This window comes from Halichoerus grypus, chromosome 5 (assembly GCF_964656455.1).
Source record: "Halichoerus grypus chromosome 5, mHalGry1.hap1.1, whole genome shotgun sequence".
Lineage (NCBI taxonomy): Eukaryota > Metazoa > Chordata > Mammalia > Carnivora > Phocidae > Halichoerus > Halichoerus grypus.
The window spans coordinates 166,734,199-166,754,614 of NC_135716.1; the positions used below are offsets into that span (position 1 = coordinate 166,734,199).

Below are 20,416 nucleotides of genomic sequence, written 5' to 3' on the forward strand. Positions count from 1 at the left end.
AAACTCTCGTGATAAAAAAGGTGTATTTAGAAAGCAACAGTAAGAATTGAAACTAGAAAATTGTGAGAAGACATTATTATCCAAATGCTTAAAGGTACTTAAAAGATTAACTCACAGCATGTTTTGTAACTTCACTGGCTGTTTGACTAAGTTATAAGTAACTGTATTCATTTAAGTTGCATTAAGAATCCACTTTCCACTTCTATGTCAAGTCATTGTATTTTTGGATATTTTAGAAGATGAACTTCATTTAGTATACAATAATGTCAGGTTACATTAATGGTTTACAAAAACCCACAATTAGATTAAATTCTAGAACTAGTACATGGAATGAGAATACTAAGATTTGTGTAGTAATTCTGTACTTTTTAAGTTATCAAGTACTAGAGCACTGTGGCTGTGTTATACAGCACTTCCGTCTGGTTACTAGTAAATGTGACTTGATTGTAAGCATGTGTCGCTTACAGAAAATGGTGTGAGATCTTAGTATTAAAGTTTTAGCACATTGAGAAGTTCTAGGAATGTGACAAATACTTGCATTCTTGTGTTTAGTAAGTCCTTATATTTCAGGTTATTCAAATTATAAATTATTGGAAGGAAGGAAAACTACTGTATTGATACAAAGTAGTGTACTTAGATGCATGTTCTGATGGAAATACATAATTTATAGTCATTAACATATTATATACACAAATGTACCAGAATGTATGTTTGCAACTTTATGCGTTTTACATGTTGCCAATAGAATCCCAGAAGATGCTGTAATAAATCATGTGCTTTCCTTGTAAGATTGCTTTTGTTTTGTTTTTTTTTTTAAGATTTTATTTATTTGACAGAAAGCACAAATAGGCAGAGCAGTAGACAGAGGGGGAGGGAGAAGCAGGCTCCCCTCTGAGCGGAGAACCGATGCTGGCTCCATCCCAGGACCCTGGGATCATGACCCAAAACAAAGGCAGACACTTAACCGACTGAGCCACCCAGATGCCCCTCCCTGCTTTTGTTTTAAATGATCAAAATTATTGGTGATCATTGATCAGTTACTTGATTTTTAAAGTTTTTTCCTAACTATAGAAATTATGCTCCTTTTATTCCCCTAAATTGAAAAGCTGAGAAAATAAAGGTGATTTTTAAGATGGAAACAACAGGGCTTATTTTCAAAGAAGAAATAGAGGTAGAAAGAATGTCTTCCAATTTTTCCCTTAAAGTTTTCTTGCAACTTACCATAGAATTTGTCTTAAGAAAAATAGAAAATTCTTTCCTTTTCATTATAAAATCACTATTATATTGCCATATTTCTAAAATAAATTCAAGATTTTATTTTATTTTATTTTTAAAGATTTTATTTATTTGACAGCGAGAGACATAGCGAGAGAGGGAACAGAAGCAGGGGGAGTGGGAGAGGGAGAAGCAGGCTTCCGGCTGAGCAGGGAGCCCGATGTGGGGCTCCATCCCAGGATCCTGGGATCATGACCTGAGCCAAAGGCAGACGCTTAACGACGGAGCCACCCAGGCACCCCCAAAATTCAAGATTTTAACATTTAGTTTTGTATGACTTGAGAATTTATTTCCCAACAATTAAGAGTAGTATTTTTTACCTTGTAAAACCCATGATCCCTTTTGATCAATAAAAAAAAGTTCTCCTTTAATGTTATATTTTTTAAATTAGTTCTTGTGTTTAAAATTAAAGCACATGTTATTGAGTATCCTTTTTTTAAAACAATTTTTCTTACCTTCTTCTTGCCCAGAGGTAGATTTTATAATCCTTCCCCCATGAGAAGGAATATCCCTTTCCTCTCCCATGCTGAGGATCTACTAATTAGAGATTGCAATTATTACGTATGGCCTTCAATTAAATAAAACATGGAATATTATAACTTTTTGTTTAGGTGAGAGATGGTCTCACAAAAATCCAACAAATGAGGTATCAAAGGCGTTACACTTCCCTCATGATTTGGCCCTATTTTCCTCCTTCTTTGGGGATGCAATTATATTTGTACATTTAGACAGTATTAAAAGCCTATAAAATAAAGACATTTCAGTTTAAATCGAAGATAGATACAAGCTGGTAAAACATAAAAATGTTTCATCTTTCACAATTGTGAATCCGTTTCACGTCACATTGATTGTGCTCTTCTGAGGAGAGCAAAACAAGTTCAGGCAAGATAGCTCCTGTGGGCTTTAGTTACTGCGCCCTGTAATTCTGCAGCACCAATTACCTGCGTCATGTAGTTGGAGAACTTGGCTTTTGAGGCTCAGTATGAGCTACACGTGAGTATTGATCACCAAGTGCTTCTGACCTTTAAACTATTTTTCTTTTGACATCTAGGTCAGGGAAGGGAGTAAAGCCATGGTAGAGTTGGACAGGTTTGCATCTAATCCCATGTGTGTTCCCTCTCTCCCATTCTGGAGTGTGGCTGTAAAATAAAGTGGGTTGTATTGCATCGATACAGAGCAATAGAAGGGGAGGGGTGATATTGGCACAACTGAAGTTTTTCATTTCCCTTTCCATTTTTTTTTATCTCTTTTCATTACTTCAGCAATAAGGTTCTATACTTGATTTAGCTTTATATGTTTAGTTACAGTAGTTGGTAGAAGTAAAGACAGGTGTGACCTTCATTAAAATCATAAGTGATCACATCTGTTTTGGAGAAGTGTCCGTTTCATTTGTGTTAAATAGATACGGAATTTTTGTTTTTATAATGTATTTAGTTTACTAATATCTACCTGTCTCTTTCTTGCCAGCAGGCCACAGTAAGATGTTCATACCAATAAATGTGGGGCTTTGAGTCCTCTATTTTTCTTTTTTAGTTTGAAAACCAAGACAGGAAGAGCAGGGTCTGAGAAGGTAAAGAGTTTGCTTAAAAATTGACTAGGTAGTGGGGCGCCTGGGTGGCTCAGTCGTTAAAGCATCTGCCTAAAGCATTTGGCTCAGGTCATGATCTCAGGGTCCTGGGATCAAGCCCTGCATCAGTCTCCCTGCTCAGTAGGGAGTCTGCTTCTCCTCCCCCCATGTGTGCGCTCGCTCTCTCTCTCTCAAATGAAAAAAAAAAATTGACCAGGTAGTATATTTAGTGGAGCTTGTTATTTCAGAATAAAATTGGGTCTTGGCTTTACATGATTTTTCCTTAATTTTAAAATTCAGATTTTGCTTTACTTATTTATTTGCATTATTAAAATAAATCCAGAATTTTCCTTTAATTACATATATACAGATAGTTTGTTGTGAAAGTATTTAATTGATATTCCAGTTTGTCCCATTTAAAGTGATTCAGTGTGTCTGTGTTAACAGTTATGTAAATGTTCCACATTCAAGCAGGTTAGATGTTATCATAACTTACTTGCTAGGCTGGTTTTTATCATTTTTTAATGTAACAATAATCCTAAAATCATGTTTTAGTTATCTGCACATGGCTGTCATTATAAAATGTTTAGTGCATTAGGCACTATAGTAACCGTGTTTTAAGTGCAGCAGAAGGGGCTCCACGTGTTGGCTTTTGCGAGGTAGTATAAAGGTTGTTGTGTACACCTATCTTGACTTGGTGCAGCATGTCAATTTTGAAAAGCCACGTGCGGGTTTGAGATTTTGAGATTGGGACTCACGTAGAAAGCTTGGAGTAACAAAAAGTTAAAAAAAATTATTCTCCGATGGCCTCAATGATAATGCTTTAAGAGTTCATAAAGCTTTGAATCTCCACCCCCCCCCCCTCCTTTTTAAACAGACAGTGAAGACTGCTGACGGACACTCGCAATCCAGCCACATAAACGTTAGGAAGGAATACTGGTCCTCATGGAAGAAGAGCAAGACTTACCAGAACAACCAGTAAGTGTCTCCTTTAACAATTTAAAGTTCTTTATAGAAAAGCTAATTGTAAAAGATTTTAAATATTACTCAGTTACACTACAGATTCCAAATTAGAATAAAAATAAGGAAAAGACTTCCTAATACTTTCCTTCTAAGAAAACAGTGTTCTTAAATTCACATTTTGTTAACTTAATTCTAGGGAGTCTGCTTAGAAAATTCAGTATTACAAAGTACGTATTGTATTTGGAAATGTCATTAAAAAAGAAAAAAACACCAATGGCTATTCTTACAGTTTTTAGAAAATAAAAGAGGACATCTGTTTACCAGTAAAACAGTATATACCATTTTGCCAGAAAACTTAGTTTTATCTTTACCTAAATTTCTCTGACTGACTTAATTTTTTAAAAAAGTAATGGTTGACCACTACCTAATTGTTAAAAACAGATAAGATCCTAAAGTCTAGGTTAGATTCTTAATTTCTTTTAAATATTTAACATAAATAAATAAAATAATTCTAAATGTCCCCAGGTGATACAGATTTATTGCCTTTGCCATGGCCTTTTGTTTGTTTTGCTCTTTCTGTATTTTGACTCTTAACATTTAAAAAAGGAAAGCAGGGTTTCCTGGCTGGCTTAGTCAGTAGAGCATCCGACTCTTGATCTCTGGTTTGTGAGTTCAAGCCCCACATTGGGCATGGCGCCTACTTAAAAAATAAATAAATAAAATAAAATAGGAAAGCAATAGTAATCATTCTTTCAAGATATTTTTGTATTAAAGAATCTTTTCCTTTTGTGTTATTTCTTTTTCTGAAGTTAGATAAATTCTGAGGCAGTTTACTGTCCTGAATGAGCCTGTTGTGTTTCATATTAAGGGAGACTGTACAATGATATATATTTACCTTTATGAAAATCCAACTTAGAAAAACTTGAGTTTTGCAGGCAGATAATAGGGTATGTTTTTCATGTTCCAGATATATTCTTTACATCACAGAAGGATGGACACTGCTTGCATGAAGACCTTTAATACATTTTCAGTATTTGTTTTTATGTTGAGAAGTACATATAATAATTACTTTGCCATTATTCTTTTAGCCCTCTCACTTAAGGTAAGTATAAAACTAGAGGGGCACCTGGGTGGCTCAGTCCTTAAGCATCTGCCTTCGGTTGAGGTCATGATCTCAGGGTCCTGGGATCGAGCCCTCCATCGGGCTCCCTGCTCGGCGAGAAGCCTGCTTCTCCCTCTCCCACTCCCCCTACTTGTGTTCCCTCTCTCCCTGTGTCTCTCTCTGTCAAATAAATAAATAAAATCTTAAAAAAAAAAAAAAACTAGAAAGACGTAAGCAATTGGTAAAATGACCTTGAAACATATGAAATGTCATCCCTTATCCATGATGGGGCAGCAATAATCAGGGAAATGGTAGAACTAAAAATCATCGCAGCGGTGTTCCTAGGATATGTACTATGAGAATAAATAGCTGAATTAGCGACATTAAATGTGCCAAAGAAAATTATGTCATTGAATTTTTAATGTAGCAAGACGGAGGTCTAGTTTCAAAAGACTTATGTGCTGATACACTATTGAAATGGGTATTGTTGTTAGTTACTCCTTATTTGTTGAATGTAATGAGAATTGTGAGGCTGACCTGCTGGTGAGTCATCTTTTCTGCTCTGCTTCATTTCCTTGCTGTTCTGTTCAATTTCTGTAACATGATGTGCAAAACCGGATTGTTACTTAAGAAGGTGAGAAATTAAAGCATTTTATTTATTTATTTATTTTTACACTTTATTGAATTTTTTTTTAAACTTTTTTTTATTTATTCATTTGAGACCGAGAGATACAGACCATGAGCAGGGGGAGGTGCAGAGGGAGAGGAAGAAGCAGGCTCTCCGCTGAGCAGGGAGCCCGATGCGGCACTCGATCCCAGGACCCTGGGATCATGACCTGAGCCGAAGGCAGAGGCTTAACCATCTGAGCCACCCAGGCACCCCGAAATTAAAGCATTTTAAAAACAAATTTTCTGCTGACTGTAAATGGTAATTGTCACAGGGTATCATTTACTTTGATTTGTGCCTAAGTCTTAATTTGTAAAGGTAACTGAGTGAGAACATGGGGAGGTCAATGCCATTGAAAGAAAAGTTTAATGTTACTCACAGTCCTTAGAAATGAAAGGCATGACACACCACACAGGGCCATGGGGGAAGCACCAATGTCAGTTAGGAGGCAGAAAGGAGCGAGGGGAATGCAGAGGCCACAGCCTTTATTGGGGTTTCCACAGGCAAGGCAAGGTAAACAATTTAAGTTTAGTTTGTTTGAATAATTCCGAGGGCTTTTGAGGTATTGTGGCTCTCACTGGGTATCTGGTGTCTAGCTCTGGGTGGGGTGATTAGAGCAGGGGAAATATTGACTTGGTGTGTAAGTTGGATAAAGGAGATGCATCAAGAGTATGGGCTCTAGATCACAAGGGAGATGTACATAGCTTTGGTCCGTAGTTTGTCCCTATGATTAGTGGATGCCAAATAAACAAATACAGAATTTAAGAAAACACGGAATATTTATGAACTGTTAAAAATAATTAGAATAGGAAGAGTAAATATTGTACTTTGAGGAGAAAAGTCTTCACAGGCTGTAGTAGAGATCTAAAATTTGAGTAGAAAGAATGGTTCTATCCCAAATTGATGATAATAAAACCAAGAGTTTTAACCCTACCGTTACCTGTATACATAGAGAGATGTTACTGGTGGGCATTATTACCTGGAGTTATGTTATTCTTATTATCTCTTCTTGTCTCTTTCCTACTGAATTATCCCTTTCATGTTTCTTTACTACTTAACTTGCTTCATCTTAAGCTTTGTTCAGGTCATTTTTCACGATGCAACATAAATCCTAGCTGGGGGTTCTCTCTTTCACTCTCCCTTATTGCCAATCAGTCTTCAGTATTCTGCAATCAGAAATGATTCACTCTGTGGTCACCAGGTACCTTGAAATTACTCAGTCTCCTCCCCACCCCCCTCTTGCAGCCCAGTCTTCATCTTTTTCAGATACACTGAAGCAGTTGTATTATTGTCCAAACTGGACAATACTCTTGAAGAGTAAAAGGGAACACTAACCAGACTTGGTTTTGGGATAAGAGGTATAAACCAAGACTGTCCCTGGCAAGCTGGAAGCACTTTAAAAACTCCTTTATGGCTGTCAGGGGTGCTTTCCGAATTCAAGTTTTTAAAGGATACACATCATAGGAGAAATTTTTAGAAGAATATACAGCAAACTTAATACTGATTATTTCATGGAGGTGATGGGTCAGAATAAGATCTTTTCTATTTTATGCATACCTGAATGGGATTTTTTAAAATATGAGCATGCCTTTTGTGTTTAAATTTTTATTTTAAATTTTTATTTTTATTTTATTATTTTTTAAAGATTTTATTTATTTATTTGAGAGAGAGACAGAGATAGTGAGAAAGAGCACGAGCAGGGAGGAGAGGGAGAAGCAGGCTCCCCGCTGAGCTGGGAGCCTGACGTGGGGCTCCATCCCAGGACCCTGGGATCATGACCTGAGCCGAAGGCAGATGCTTAACTGACTGAGCCACCCAGGCACCCTGTGTTTAAATTTTTAAAAGAAATTCCTAATACTGTAGACAACAGAGGTGGCAGATGCTTATAACCATAGTGTACTCCCTAGGCTATAAAACATAGAAAAGAGCGAAGCTTGGGAAACATTTTTGAGAACAATAAAAAGGATTTAAAAAATTGTGTTTGGAGCTTAGAGGGTAAGGAGAAGAAAGAGTGGGAACAGGTGGTGAAGAGAGAACATCTTGACTCAACCCCTGATGTTGTCTTCTCTATGAAGGAGGATAAACTGTAAAGGATAGCATACCTCAATTTTTAAAAATATTTTTTATTTCCATATGTATAAGCAAGGACCTAAGTTATTTCAAATGAGTTCTGTTCCTCCAGACTTACAGCAGTTTTATCCCATAAGCCTAAAACTTTCAGACATCAGTGCAAAGCCAGCATTGATCATCTGAAAAATCACAGTGATCCACAGAACATGGATATTCTGAATTCATGTACTGTGTTACTAGTATTCCCTTGCTCTGTTATGTTTAAAGCATGTTTTTTTTTTTTTTTTTTTTTTTTAGCAGAGGCACAAATAGAACCCTCATTCACGAATTTGTCAGTGGTTCTTCTTTTTTTTTTTTTTTTTAAGATTTTATTTATTTGACAGAGAGAGACACAGCGAGACAGTGGTTCTTCTTTTTGTGTTATCTTTAGTCATAACATGCCCATAAGATTATGTCATTTTTTAAAATAACAGATATAATTCACATATTCATTTTAAAGTATGCAATTCAGTGGTTTTTAGTATATTCACAGTGTTTTTCAACTATCACCAGAATCAGTTTTAAAACATTTTCAGCATTCCAAAAGGAAACTCCATTCCCATTAGCAGTCACCCCCCAAACCCCCCCATCCCCTGCAGCCCTAAGCAACTACTAATGTAATTTCTGTCTAAAAATTTACTGATTTATGGGCATTTCATGTAAATGGAATCATACAATTTGTGATTCTTTGTGACTGGCTTCCTCCACTTAGCATAATCTTTTCACGGTTCATTTACATTATAGCATGTATCAGTACTTCATTCCCTTTCATTGCTGAATAATAATATATGGATTTTTTAATTTATCATTTATCATTAATTTGTCATTTTATCATTTTATTTATCCATTTATCTGTTCATTCATGAGCATTGAGGTTGTTTTCACTTTTTGAGTATTTTGAATAATGCTGTTATAAACATCCATGGACATGTTTTCATTTCTCTTGGTTATATAGCTAGGAGTCAAATTGCTGGGTTATATAGTAACTTTATATTTAACCTTTTGAGGAACTACTAAACTGTTTTCCAAGGTGGCTACACTATTTTACATTCTATGGGTTTCTGGATTGTATTGTTTCAACCCATACTTCTATAATCCATTGAAATCTGTCTGTATCCTTTTAAGTTAGTGTACTGCCTGGAGTACCAAGGCAGTGCATGCTTTCTATCCTTGATTTATAGGAGAGAATAATTGCCCAAGTCAAGGCAAATAATGGGCCATGAAAGGTAAAAAATTAGCTGTGATAACACATTTTCTTCCCCCAAACTTTTTTGTTTGGTAGATATGATTTTAGGTACATTTTCTCCATTTCTAGTATTACTTGTTCTTTGTACTGGGCTGGCACTGTAATAAATAAAAAGTGAAATAAAATTTGAAAGGCCCTATGGTGTGGGCGCCTGCGTGGCTTAGTCAGTTACATGGTTGCCTTCAGCTCAGGTCATGATCCTGGGATCCTGGGATTGAGCCCCACGTTGGGCTTCCATGCTCAGTGGGGAGTCTACTTCTCCCTCTGCCCCCCTCCCACTCATGCTCTCTCTCTCAAATAAATAAATAAAATCTTTAAGAAAAAAAAAAAAGAAGAAAGGCCCTATGGTATATTTAAAATTTTTGCTCCAGTGCCCTTTTCTTTTTTTTTGGAATTCATTAGCTAAATTTGTTATTCTGTGATTCTAATAAAATTAAGATTATGGTAAGTTAGATTCCTCAGTGCTCCAGTTTTCTTTGTATGCATGACTGGAAACTGTAGACTGTTTTGGTTACCAGGTCACGAATACATGATCATAAAGAAAGTCTTAGGGTGAGCTAAACATAAATTCATCTCCACTATTGGAAAATTACATTATCATCTGACCTAATGTAAATACTATCATCTTTAGGTGGGAAGGACAGCACATTTTATAACAAAAGCATATATTTTGTCATTTGTGAAATTATGGCAGGCAGGTAAACTAGATAGTTGAATTTTTCTTATGTCTAACTTTGCAATTTCCAGTCAAAATGTTGTCCATTATTTTCTTAAGTAGCTCTTTTATCTCTCACCCCTTTCAGTGGGGTTACATCATACAGTTATAATAAGTTAAATGCTTTTGTCAAAGTCCGTATATCATCCTAGAATTCCTTGATCTCCTGGTTGGTTTATGGTATCTTTTATCATAGAGAAGTTTTGAATTTTTGTATAATCAAATCTATTTTTTATTTTATGGCTTTGGAATTTAATATGCTTAGTGAGAATTTATCTGCCTCAAGGGTTCTTATTTGTTTTGTTTTTCTTCATATGCTTTTGTAATTTTATTTTTAGAGGATTAAAAGGTTTTTTTTTGAGTATAGTCGACACACCATGTTATATTAGTTTCAGATGAACATAGTGATTCAGCTACTCTATGTGTTGTGCTGTGCTCACCACAAGTGTAGCTGCCATCTGTCACCACACAATGCTATTGCAGTGCGATTGACTATATGCCCTATGCTATGCCTGTTATTCTTAGAGGGTTTCTTTTTTAAGATTTATTTATTTTATTTTATTTTAAAGATTTTATTTATTTATTTGAGAGAGAGAAGACACAGCGAGAGAGGGAACACAAGCAGGGGGAGTGGGAGAGGGAGAAGCAGGCTTCCCGCTGAGCAGAGAGCCCGATGTGGGACTCAATCCCAGGACCCTGGGACCATGACCTGAGCCGAAGGCAGACACTTAACAACTGAGCCACCCAGACACCCCTTATTTATTTATTTTAGAGAGAGAGAGAGCGCGCATGAGCGGGAGGAGCAGAGTGGAGGGGAGGTGAGCACGGAGCCCAGTGCGGGACTTGATCCCATGACCCTGAGTTCATGACCTGAGCCAAAACCAAGAGTCGGACACCCAACTGACCATGCCACCCAGACACCCTGAGGGCTTTGTTTTTAATGCCCCCCTTTTCTTGATTTTTCTCTTTATTGGTACCTATGAAAATTAAAGTAGCATTAAATATAACGTATGTTGGTATGCCATAAGCAAGAAACCAGTGGTTCTATTTATTTTGTCATGTTTTCTCATGAGGAATAGATGTCCATGAGAAATGTTACGGGCCTTGTATTCATCTGTACTTACTAGTTACCTTATCTGAGGAACTGCTGGACTGTTTTCCAAAGTAGCTAATAGTATTTTACATTGTCAGTTTCTGGATTATTTTGTTTGAACCCGTACTTGTGAAGTCTGTCTGTATCCTTTGAGTTCATTTACCTGCCTCTGGTGCCAAGGTAGCACATGCTTCCTGATGTACAGGGGGACGTAATTACCCGAATCAAGGCAAACAATGTCAGAGATGTTAAATTTATTCATATTAAATAGCTATATTCCCACCTGATATTTTGTTTAAAATTATTTAACAGTGTTTCTGCCTTTTGTTAGCTTGAAATACTTTTAAGGATCCATAATTTTGTATGGCTAAGCATACTAATAAGCATGTTTCTACTATGACTAGTTATTCTAATCAGAGAGCTCTAAAATCAGCTTCTTTGTAATAGGAAAGCAGGGAAATCCACTAGTAATGTTAAATGTTGATCTTCTGTTTGTGGATTCTTAAACTGTTTCAGTGGAAATGCTTTCACCTCAGAAGGAATTAGAAAAGATGAAAATCTGGAATAAAACGATAGCATGCAGAATGTTTTTTTTTTTTTACATTTATTTATTTTTTTTTTTAAATTTTTTTATTGTTATGTTAATCCCCATACATTACATCATTAGTTTTAGATATAGTGTTCCATGATTCATTGTTTGTGCATAACACCCAGTGCTCCATGCAGAACGTGCCCTCCTCAATACCCATCACCAGGCTAACCCATCCTCCCAAGCCCCTCCCCTCTAGAACCCTCAGTTTGTTTTTCAGAGTCCATTGTCTCTCATGGTTCTTCTCCCCCTCCGATTTCCCCCCCTTCATTCTTCCCCTCCTGCTACATTCTTCTTCTTCTTTTTTTCTTTCTTAACATATATTGCATTATTTGTTTCAGAGGTACAGATCTGAGATTCAACAGTCTTGCACAATTCACAGCGCTTACCAGAACACATACCCTCCCCAGTGTCCATCACCCAGTCACCCCATCCCTCCCACCCCACCCCCCACTCCAGCAACCCTCAGTTTGTTTCCTGAGATTAAGAATTCCTCATATCAGTGAGGTCATATGATACATGTCTTTCTCTGTTTGACTTATTTCGCTCAGCATAATACCCTCCAGTTCCATCCACGTCGTTGCAAATGGCAAGATCTCATTCCTTTTGATGGCTGCATAATATTCCATTGTATATATATACCACATCTTCTTTATCCATTCATCTGTTGATGGACATCTTGGCTCTTTCCACAGTTTGGCTATTGTGGACACTGCTGCTATAAACATCGGGGTGCACGTAGCCTTTCGGGTCCCTACTTTTGTATCTTTGGGGTAAATACCCAGTAGATGCAGAATGTTTTTTAAATTGCTCATAACCTGGGGCTCTTGGGTGGCTCAGTTGGTTAAGTGTCTGACTCTTGGTTTTGGCTCAGGTCGTGAGCTCATGGGTCGTGGGATCGAGGTGAGCACTCTCCTTGACTTTTTCTCTCCCTCTCCCTCTGCCCTCCCCTGTCTCCCCCTTCCCTCTCTCTTTCAAAATAAATAAGTAAAATCTTTTTAAAAAATTACTCATAACCTGGTAAGAATTTATCTTTATTTTTGGCATGTAAATAATTTAGGTATAAAGACATTCCTGTTTAATAAATTAATAAGTGAGTAGATGATATTGAGATTGCTGTGCTTACTGTTGGATAATATAATTATGTGTCTGTTAAAAATTAAAACCAATTAGTTTGTATCCAAGTTTGGATACTTGATTCTGATAAACATTTTTTAAAAGATTTTTATTTATTTATTTGACAGAGAGAGCAAGTGTGCACGCTCACGAGCACAAGCAGGCTTCCCACTGAGCAGGGAGCCCAGTGTGGCTTGATCGCCGCACCCTGGGATCATGACCCGAGCCAAAGGCATACACTTAGCCAACTGAGCCACCGAGGCACCCCTCTGATAAACATTTTATCTTAAGTAAAAATCTGGTAAACATTTTACCTTGAATCTGAAAAACACTTTTTGCATTAAAAAGAGAAGAGCTCATGTGAAAAACAAGTCCATCTCTAACTCTAAAATATAACAAAGGTTAATTAAATAAATCTAAGCAAAACAAAATGAAAGTCACCCTGTAATTTATTAATTAATATTGGCCTGCCATTTGAATAGCTAGATGATTTCAAAAGCAGATCACTATATTGATGCTTTTGTATATTTATTTTTGCAGGTGAAAAAAGCCAAGATGCAGGAATCAGGAGAGCAAACTTTAAGGTATGTAAAATTGAATTTCTTTTTAATATCTACTTACATTTTTTTTTCATATGCTGATTAGTATATGGGTTTTGGGTTGACTACTCACTTTTTTAATTTTAGCATCTCAGTCTTTATGTTTTGAAATTACTTGGTTTAAGATGAAAATTTCCTTCCAATAGTTTGTCCTTGAAACAAATTAAGTGCTGATTTTTTCTTATTCATTCATTATTTATTCAATAATATGTCCTGAACTCATGTTATCTGTCAGGTCCTGTGATATATGGAAGAGACATGACAGTAAATATTCTTCAGTCAGATGTACCGTGTACAGGATGGGAAGAATAAGCAGAAATAAGGGAAATCCAAGGGATTTGGTGTTAATTACCACATGGATATGGGATGCCTTAATCATTAGCTCCACTCCCTTTAGACAAGAGGCAGCTTCTTTGTACCTCATACTCTTGCTTCCACAACGCCATGGTTTTGTTTTCCACAGTTCTTACTTCCTGTTGTTTGTCTGTGAAGCAGTAACTGCATCACCTCTAACATCTTAATTTCCAGAATCTTACTATTTTAGTACCACACACTGCATTCCAGCTCATGTATCTACTCCCACACTAGCCATATGTTATCTTCCTGTGCACTTTCCATTAAATGAGCTATCATATTTTCACTCTTAACCATTGACCCTTCCCACACAAAAAAAAGACTTTGGTATCTTTCTTATGCTGTTTAAATTATAAGATCTATTAATTTAATCAGTCCATTACAAACATTTTGTGAGGGACTTCTCCTTTTAACTTCTTTTCCCCTGTGTCATGCTTCTTTAGCAAAACCACAACCCTGGTTAAACCAACTATCCACTATTCCATGCTTATTTCCAATCACCTGAACTTTGTGAGAGAAAAACACAAAACTGTGCTCATCTGTTTTCATTTATAATTACATCTCAAATAGGCACTTAAACACTCTTGGTGGTCCAGCCACCCTTCCTGCTGTGTTTTATTCCCTAGTCTCTAAAATTAACTTTCTTTGCCTCCTTTCCTCCTTTCCTCCCTCCCTCCCTCCCTCCCTCCCTTCCTCCCTTCCTCCTTGCCTCCTGGTTCCTCCCCTTCCTTTCATCTCACCTCCCCTCCACTCTGTTCCCATTCACTCAGCTGGGGATCTTGCTCCCCAATTCAAAGAGAAATTAGAAACAATTAGATAGGAACTACCTCATTTGCCTGTCACCAAATCTACCCATTTATCTGCTTCTGTACAATGAAGTTAATTCCTCTGCTTATATGTAAGGCTGACCCTTCCAGTTACATTATGGAACCTACCACCGTCATCTTTTCCTGCAGTTATCCCTTCTCTCTCCTTCAGTTTCTTTATTATGATAAAATATACATTACATAAAATTCACCATTTCATTCATTTTTAGGTGTATAATTCATGACATTATTTCACTCACACTGTTATGCAACCATCACCACCATCCATCTCTAGAACTTTTTTCATCTTCCCAAACTGAAAATCTGTATTCACTAAATAATAGCTTTCTGTTTCCCTGTTCTCCTAGCTCCTGGCAACCACCATACTACTTTCTGTCTCTGATTTTGACTACTCTAAGTACCTTATATTAGTGAAATCATACAGTATTTATCTTTCTGTGACTGGTTTGTTCTGTTTAGTGCAGTGTCTTCAGGGTTCATCTGTGTCCTAGCAGGTATCAGAATTTCCTTCCTTTTTAAGGCTGAATAATATTCCATTATATGTCCATACCTAATTTTGTTTATTCATGCATTGGTTGATTGTATTGATTATTGACAAGAGTTCTACTGAATGAGAATCAAGTATTCATGATGCTCACTTTTTGGAGTTTGGGTGTTTCTGCTTTTTGGAACATATTTTTTTTTTCACCAATATATACGCTGTTAAGCAAAATTTATGTTTATATTACTTAAAATAATTAAATTTTGAGACAATACATAGTTTTCCTAGATAAAATAATTTTAAATGTTTAACAAAGTGCTAGTCAGTTTGCTGTATTGGCACTGTTCTTTTTTTTTTTTTTAAGATGTATTTATTTATTTGAGAGAGAGCGTACAAGCACGGGGTAAGGCAAAGGAAGAGGGAGAGAGAGAATCTCCAGCAGACTCCCCACGAAGTGCAGAGCCCGACACAGGGCTCAATCTCAGGACCCTGATATCATAACCTGAGCTGAAATCAAGAGTCGGACACTCAACTGACTGAGGCACCCAGGCACCCCATTAGCACTGTTGTTTCTATTGAATCTCTAGACACTCAGTTGAATACGTAGGAGATTTTGCTATAACATAAGATTCCAGGACCATAGGATTTTTTACCGTTGTATACCAGATTATACAAATATACCTTCTAAGTTACAGGCTCTAGAAATAGTCTTCCATCAGTGGGTATAACAGTGAATCCCAGACTTATTCAGGTATATATAGAAGACAAAACAGTCGTTGTAGTCAGGATTGTGAAGTTCTTGTCTAGTTTTATACCCTTCTCCTGTGAATCATATTTAAGTAGGCATCACCAGAAGTCTGTATTTTTACCAGTTATTCAGGTAATTATAATAATTGGCCAGTTTGGGAAACGTTGATATAACTACTCAGTATGATTTCTTCCCCTTACTCTTCAATTCCCATAGTCAGATCTTGGTGAGTACATTAAATGCTATTCCAAAAATACAGGCATTTGAGTAAATAGATGAACTTCATCTGGGGACTTAGCTTTAAAAATTAATTACAGAGGGACGTCTGGGTGGCTCAGTTGGTTAAGCAACTGCCTTCGGCTCGGGTCATGATCCCAGAGTCCTGGGATCGGGTCCCACATCGGGCTCCCGGCTCAGCAGGGAGCCTGCTTCTCCCTCTGACCCTCTCCCCTCTCATGCTGTGTGTGTGTCTCTCTCTCTCAAATAAATAAATAAATAAAATCTAAAAAAAAATAATAATAATTACAGATGTGCCTGGCTGGCTCAGTTGGTAGAGCATGTGACTCTTGATCTCAGGTTCATGAGTTCAAGCCCCACATTGGGCATGGAGCCTACTTGAGAAAAATAAATAAATAAAAGTTAATTACCAGGCCACCTGGCTGGCTCAGTCAGAAGAGCATGCAACTCTTGATCTCAGGGTTGTGAGTTCAAGCCCCTGCTGGGTGTAGAGATTACTAAAATAAATAAATAAATAAACTTAAAAAAAAAGTTAATTACATCTGAGGAAAAATTGTTTGAAAATTCAGAATAATCGCTTCTCGGCCTTTTGGCTAAGATCAAGTGTAGTATCTGAAAATTCAGAATATATCGGGGGAAAATCTTGATATTATACTTGAATGTTAGAGGTCCATTCAGAAAAGAGATGAGAGCTTTAAGAATTTTGATGCTGTGTATTTTTTATATAAATAACATTTCTTTTAAAAATTTTACTGTGTAGAAACGACTCTTACCTTTTATTAGTCTTATCTTTGGAGATATATGGAGCCCCTGGTACAGTGTTCACTTCTCCCTAGAGTATAGAATAGCAAAGCAGATTTCTTTCTAAGGAAAATGCATGTGGGAAGGATGCCTGGGCTAGGGTGAAGTCGTAATATAATAGTAGTGGCTGTGGTTATATTGCATTTACTCTGTTCTCGTCTCTAAGTACTTTTCATATATTAACTCATTAATCCGTATAACAACCCTATGTGTTAGGCTCTGTTATTGTCCCTCTTTGACAGTTGCAACTGGGGTACAAAGAAGTTCAGCCCAAAGTCATTAAGCTAGTTTTGGCAGAGTGGAATATGAGTGCAAGCAATCTGGCTCAAAAATCTGTACCCTTAACCACTATGCTATCCTGGTAATTGAGAGAATAACTGGAAAGTAGAAAGTAAGGTAGAAGGAAGAGGGAGGACATTGTGAGGGATGAAAGTTAGTAAAATATGCATTCCAGAATTCCAGTGAGAATTTTGCCATCATTAAAGTGTCTAACATAATGATTTGTTCTCCCAGTTTATGTGATTTACCTTTTGTAATTTGTCTGAGTTCTCCTTATAACTTAAAAAAAGATATTGCTCAGGAGATATGATAACAAATTAAAAAAAATTTTTTTTTAATTGGAGGAAAAGAGAAATACAGTAGAATGAACAATTTTAAGGTTCAGAACCCCCTTCTTGGAAGCAATCATGTGTAATTTGAAAAAAACTTCTCAAGTAGTTATGAGAACCCCTCTCTGAAATCAGGACTCTCCCCACTTTCCTGTGGAACTTTGGAAACAAAGTGATGGCGCAGTTTGGTTTGGTTTTTCTTGTTTTAGAATAATGATACCATGGAGAAGACTTACTTTGCCTCTTACTTGTATAGCCTAGGGAGAGGAATGGGTTTGACGTAATCACTTTTAGCAACACAGCAAGTCCATGAGGGGCTAATGTATTCATTTTGGTTCTCTCAAGTCAAGTGAGCAGCCCTGAAGTCAGTGATCAGAAACCTGAAACTTCAAGCCTTGCTTCAAACCTTACCATGTCAGAGGAAAGTAAGTACTATATTCTATGCATGATGAAAGAGGTATTCCTATAAATGGGTGATGCTGTTCTTTTATAATTGGTTTTCACTGATTGACTTGTTTGTCCCATATATCCAGAAGCCTTTCCTGTCCGTGTGTGTGTGTGTATGTGTGTGTTTTCATCCTTATGCTCTCATATAAGCTTTATTTGACATACCAGTTGAGGAAGAAAATCGCATGGAATCCATTTACCTAAGGAGTCACACTTGGTGATTTTATTTTTGTTTTGTTCCGAAGTTGGATGTTCTAAAGGTATTACTGCGTTGCTCAAAATCAGAAAAGTCTGTGGGCCAACCTCTAACTGCTCCTCCAGAGACACTGATGTTTCTCCACCTTCTAATAACCAAATGACTCTACCTATCCATCTGTGCCAAAAAAGAAAAGTAATCCCCTTAAGAGCCCCAAATTGATACTGGGCCCTGGGAGGGATCCAGCCCAATAAGATACATCTTCCACTCACTAACTTGCTTTCTCCTATATAAAAGATACTTTCATATGATGGACAAAAATTTGTAGAGTGTTCTGGGTTTGTTTTTTTGCAGAGATGTAAGTTTTCTCTAGTATACCCACATACGCCCCCAGGTTGCCTCCATAGGACAGTCATCCCTGAAATTAAATATCGGTGCTTCTCCATATTTTACCACATACTTTAAAAGAATAAATTTGTATAAGACACTTTTTAAAAAGACACTTGTTTAGGGAATTTTTCTGCTCTTAAAGTGGTTATACTTAACTTGACGTACTTTCATGTATTAGAAAATGATGTCTTAAAAAAAAAAAAGGAAGGACAGAGGAAGGAAGGAATGAAAGAAGGAAGGAATGAAAGAAGGAAGGAAGAAAGGAAATAGTGTATTTTGAGCTATGTATATTATTTCCTCAAAGGTACTATTCTAGTGGTTCTCCAGCTCTTAGTGTACTTAAGAATCATCTGGAGTGCTTGTTTGTAATGTAGAATTCTGGCCTCATTTTCAGAGATTATCATTCATATCAGATCTGATATGGATGGGAATCTATATTTTCAAGAAGATAGCTAGGTGATTCTGATGCATATGAGAAACTGTCCAGACTGTGGGAAACTGCTCTAATCAGTGAAAAGTCTCTCTGATTTTTTTAATGTCCCACTCATCCCCAAGAAAAAGACCTGTTTCTTACATATTCCAGGGCCAGGAAATAAGTTGAGTCTTCTTGCTCCTTCCAGATCATTTCTCTTTCTCTTTTTCTCTCCAAAAACTCCAGTTCCTTTGAAGTCTATATTTATGCCTCCTCTACCTTTCTGAACTCCTAGTCATTTTGCTCTTTAAAGACTAGGTCTTCTTGGTTTTCTTCTCCATCCAAACTCTTATTCTTCTTGGTGATTTCAAAATCCATGTAGATGACCTATCCAATACCTGTCATCATATCTGTCTGCCTTATGTCCCTTCTTACTCCGCATGGATTCTTGTGGCTGTTTATTATAATTGTTCCCTTACAAGTACCTTCGATAACTTTGCCTCTTGTACTCTCCTTGCTAAACCCCAGTCCTAATTTAATACTCTCCATCTTCCCTTTTCGTGCATTCACATAGCTAAACATTACTGGATAAATTATATACCTAGCTGACTTACTACTCACAAGGCCTCAACTAGGCACCCAGCATGCTTGGAAATCCTACTACATTTCCCTAATGAATTTTACCTTTTGATATTTCACAGCACTTACTCTCCTCTCCCAAGTACCTATATCCTCACTTACCTTTCCTCATTCTTAACCAGTGGCTCTATTGCAAATAGAAGTTGTCAGACAAGAAACCTCCTTATCCTCCCACCACCACCAAATCATTAAGCCTACCTGTGTTTGTACCCATGTTTTCTTGCTTCATTCTCACCAGGACGGAAATAGTATTCTTTTTTTTTTTTTTTTAAAGATTTTATTTATTTATATGACAGAGAGAGGCATAGTGAGAGCAGGAACACAAGCAGGGGGAGTGGGAGAGGGAGAAGCAGGCCTCCCGCTGAGCAGGGAGCCTGACGTGGGGCTCGATCCCAGGACCCTGAGATCATGACCTGAGCCGAAGGCAGACGCTTAACGACTGAGCCACCCAGGTGCCCCCGGAAATAGTATTCTTGCTCCTGTCAACAGTAAGACCTTTTATTTGGGCTCTATAGCTAACCCTTTCTTACCTTCCCCAAGGACTTTGGTATTGTTGTAACTAAGACTGCACCTGCATCATCACATTCTTCTTCTCTTCTTAATCCTTCCTGTCAGTAAAGAGACATGACACAGTACCTGCCATTTTTTTTTTTATTAACATTTGGATTTTAAAAGCAACTTTCTAGCTTTCACAACAATGCTTAAACTTTTCTAGTCAAAAAAAAAAGCTTATGTATTAAGACACCATCCCCTTTTGCAATTATTTCAGTATAATTGAACCTTTTTAACACAAAACACTTGTTGGTAAAGTGGTTGCTTATGTGGTCTTTTGATGAGGATGTTGAGATTTTTTAACTTTTAAAACTTTCTTGCTTTTTTGATATCGTTTCCTTTCTTTTGCTTTTTCTTTTGGCTGACCTGTTTTTCCCACTCTTGAATCAGTTCTTTCACATCTGCCGAATCCAGGTTTAGACATGTTTGATCCCCATTCTTCATTGTCGCAATGATTTCAGTTTTCTCACAATAAGAGCTTGGGGCAAATTGTATAACGTCCTTTAAGAATTTTAACTAGATTGTTCTTTGGCTTGTGGTGATGCAGGAATAACGTCTATTCCTCATTGTTGGGGTTCTTTTGCCTGCAATCCTGTGGTCCAACCTCCTTCAAGAACAGGGAAGGCTTTTGAGGATCCACGTAAGCGCACAGGAGTATCTGCCATTTTATTTATTTATTTATT

The 20,416-nt window shown here is 37.0% G+C and overlaps 1 protein-coding gene and 1 pseudogene across 4 annotated transcripts in view; both read left to right on the forward strand.

Moving 5' to 3' along the window:
- EYA3 (EYA transcriptional coactivator and phosphatase 3) overlaps window positions 1–20,416 on the forward strand; it is a 110,818-nt gene that overhangs the window by 36,632 nt on the left and 53,770 nt on the right. For 3 of the 4 annotated variants that reach the window (XM_036070672.2, XM_036070675.2, XM_078073580.1), the window contains 3 exons: window positions 3,720–3,820; window positions 12,983–13,026; window positions 17,443–17,522. In XM_036070672.2, coding sequence (XP_035926565.2) covers window positions 3,788–3,820; window positions 12,983–13,026; window positions 17,443–17,522 — 157 coding nt within the window. In that variant the 5' untranslated portion in view covers window positions 3,720–3,787. The remainder of the gene's footprint in view (window positions 1–3,719; window positions 3,821–12,982; window positions 13,027–17,442; window positions 17,523–20,416) is intronic. The other variant, XM_078073581.1, reaches the window with a different exon arrangement.
- LOC118521879 (U2 spliceosomal RNA) lies at window positions 16,262–16,364 on the forward strand (annotated as a pseudogene).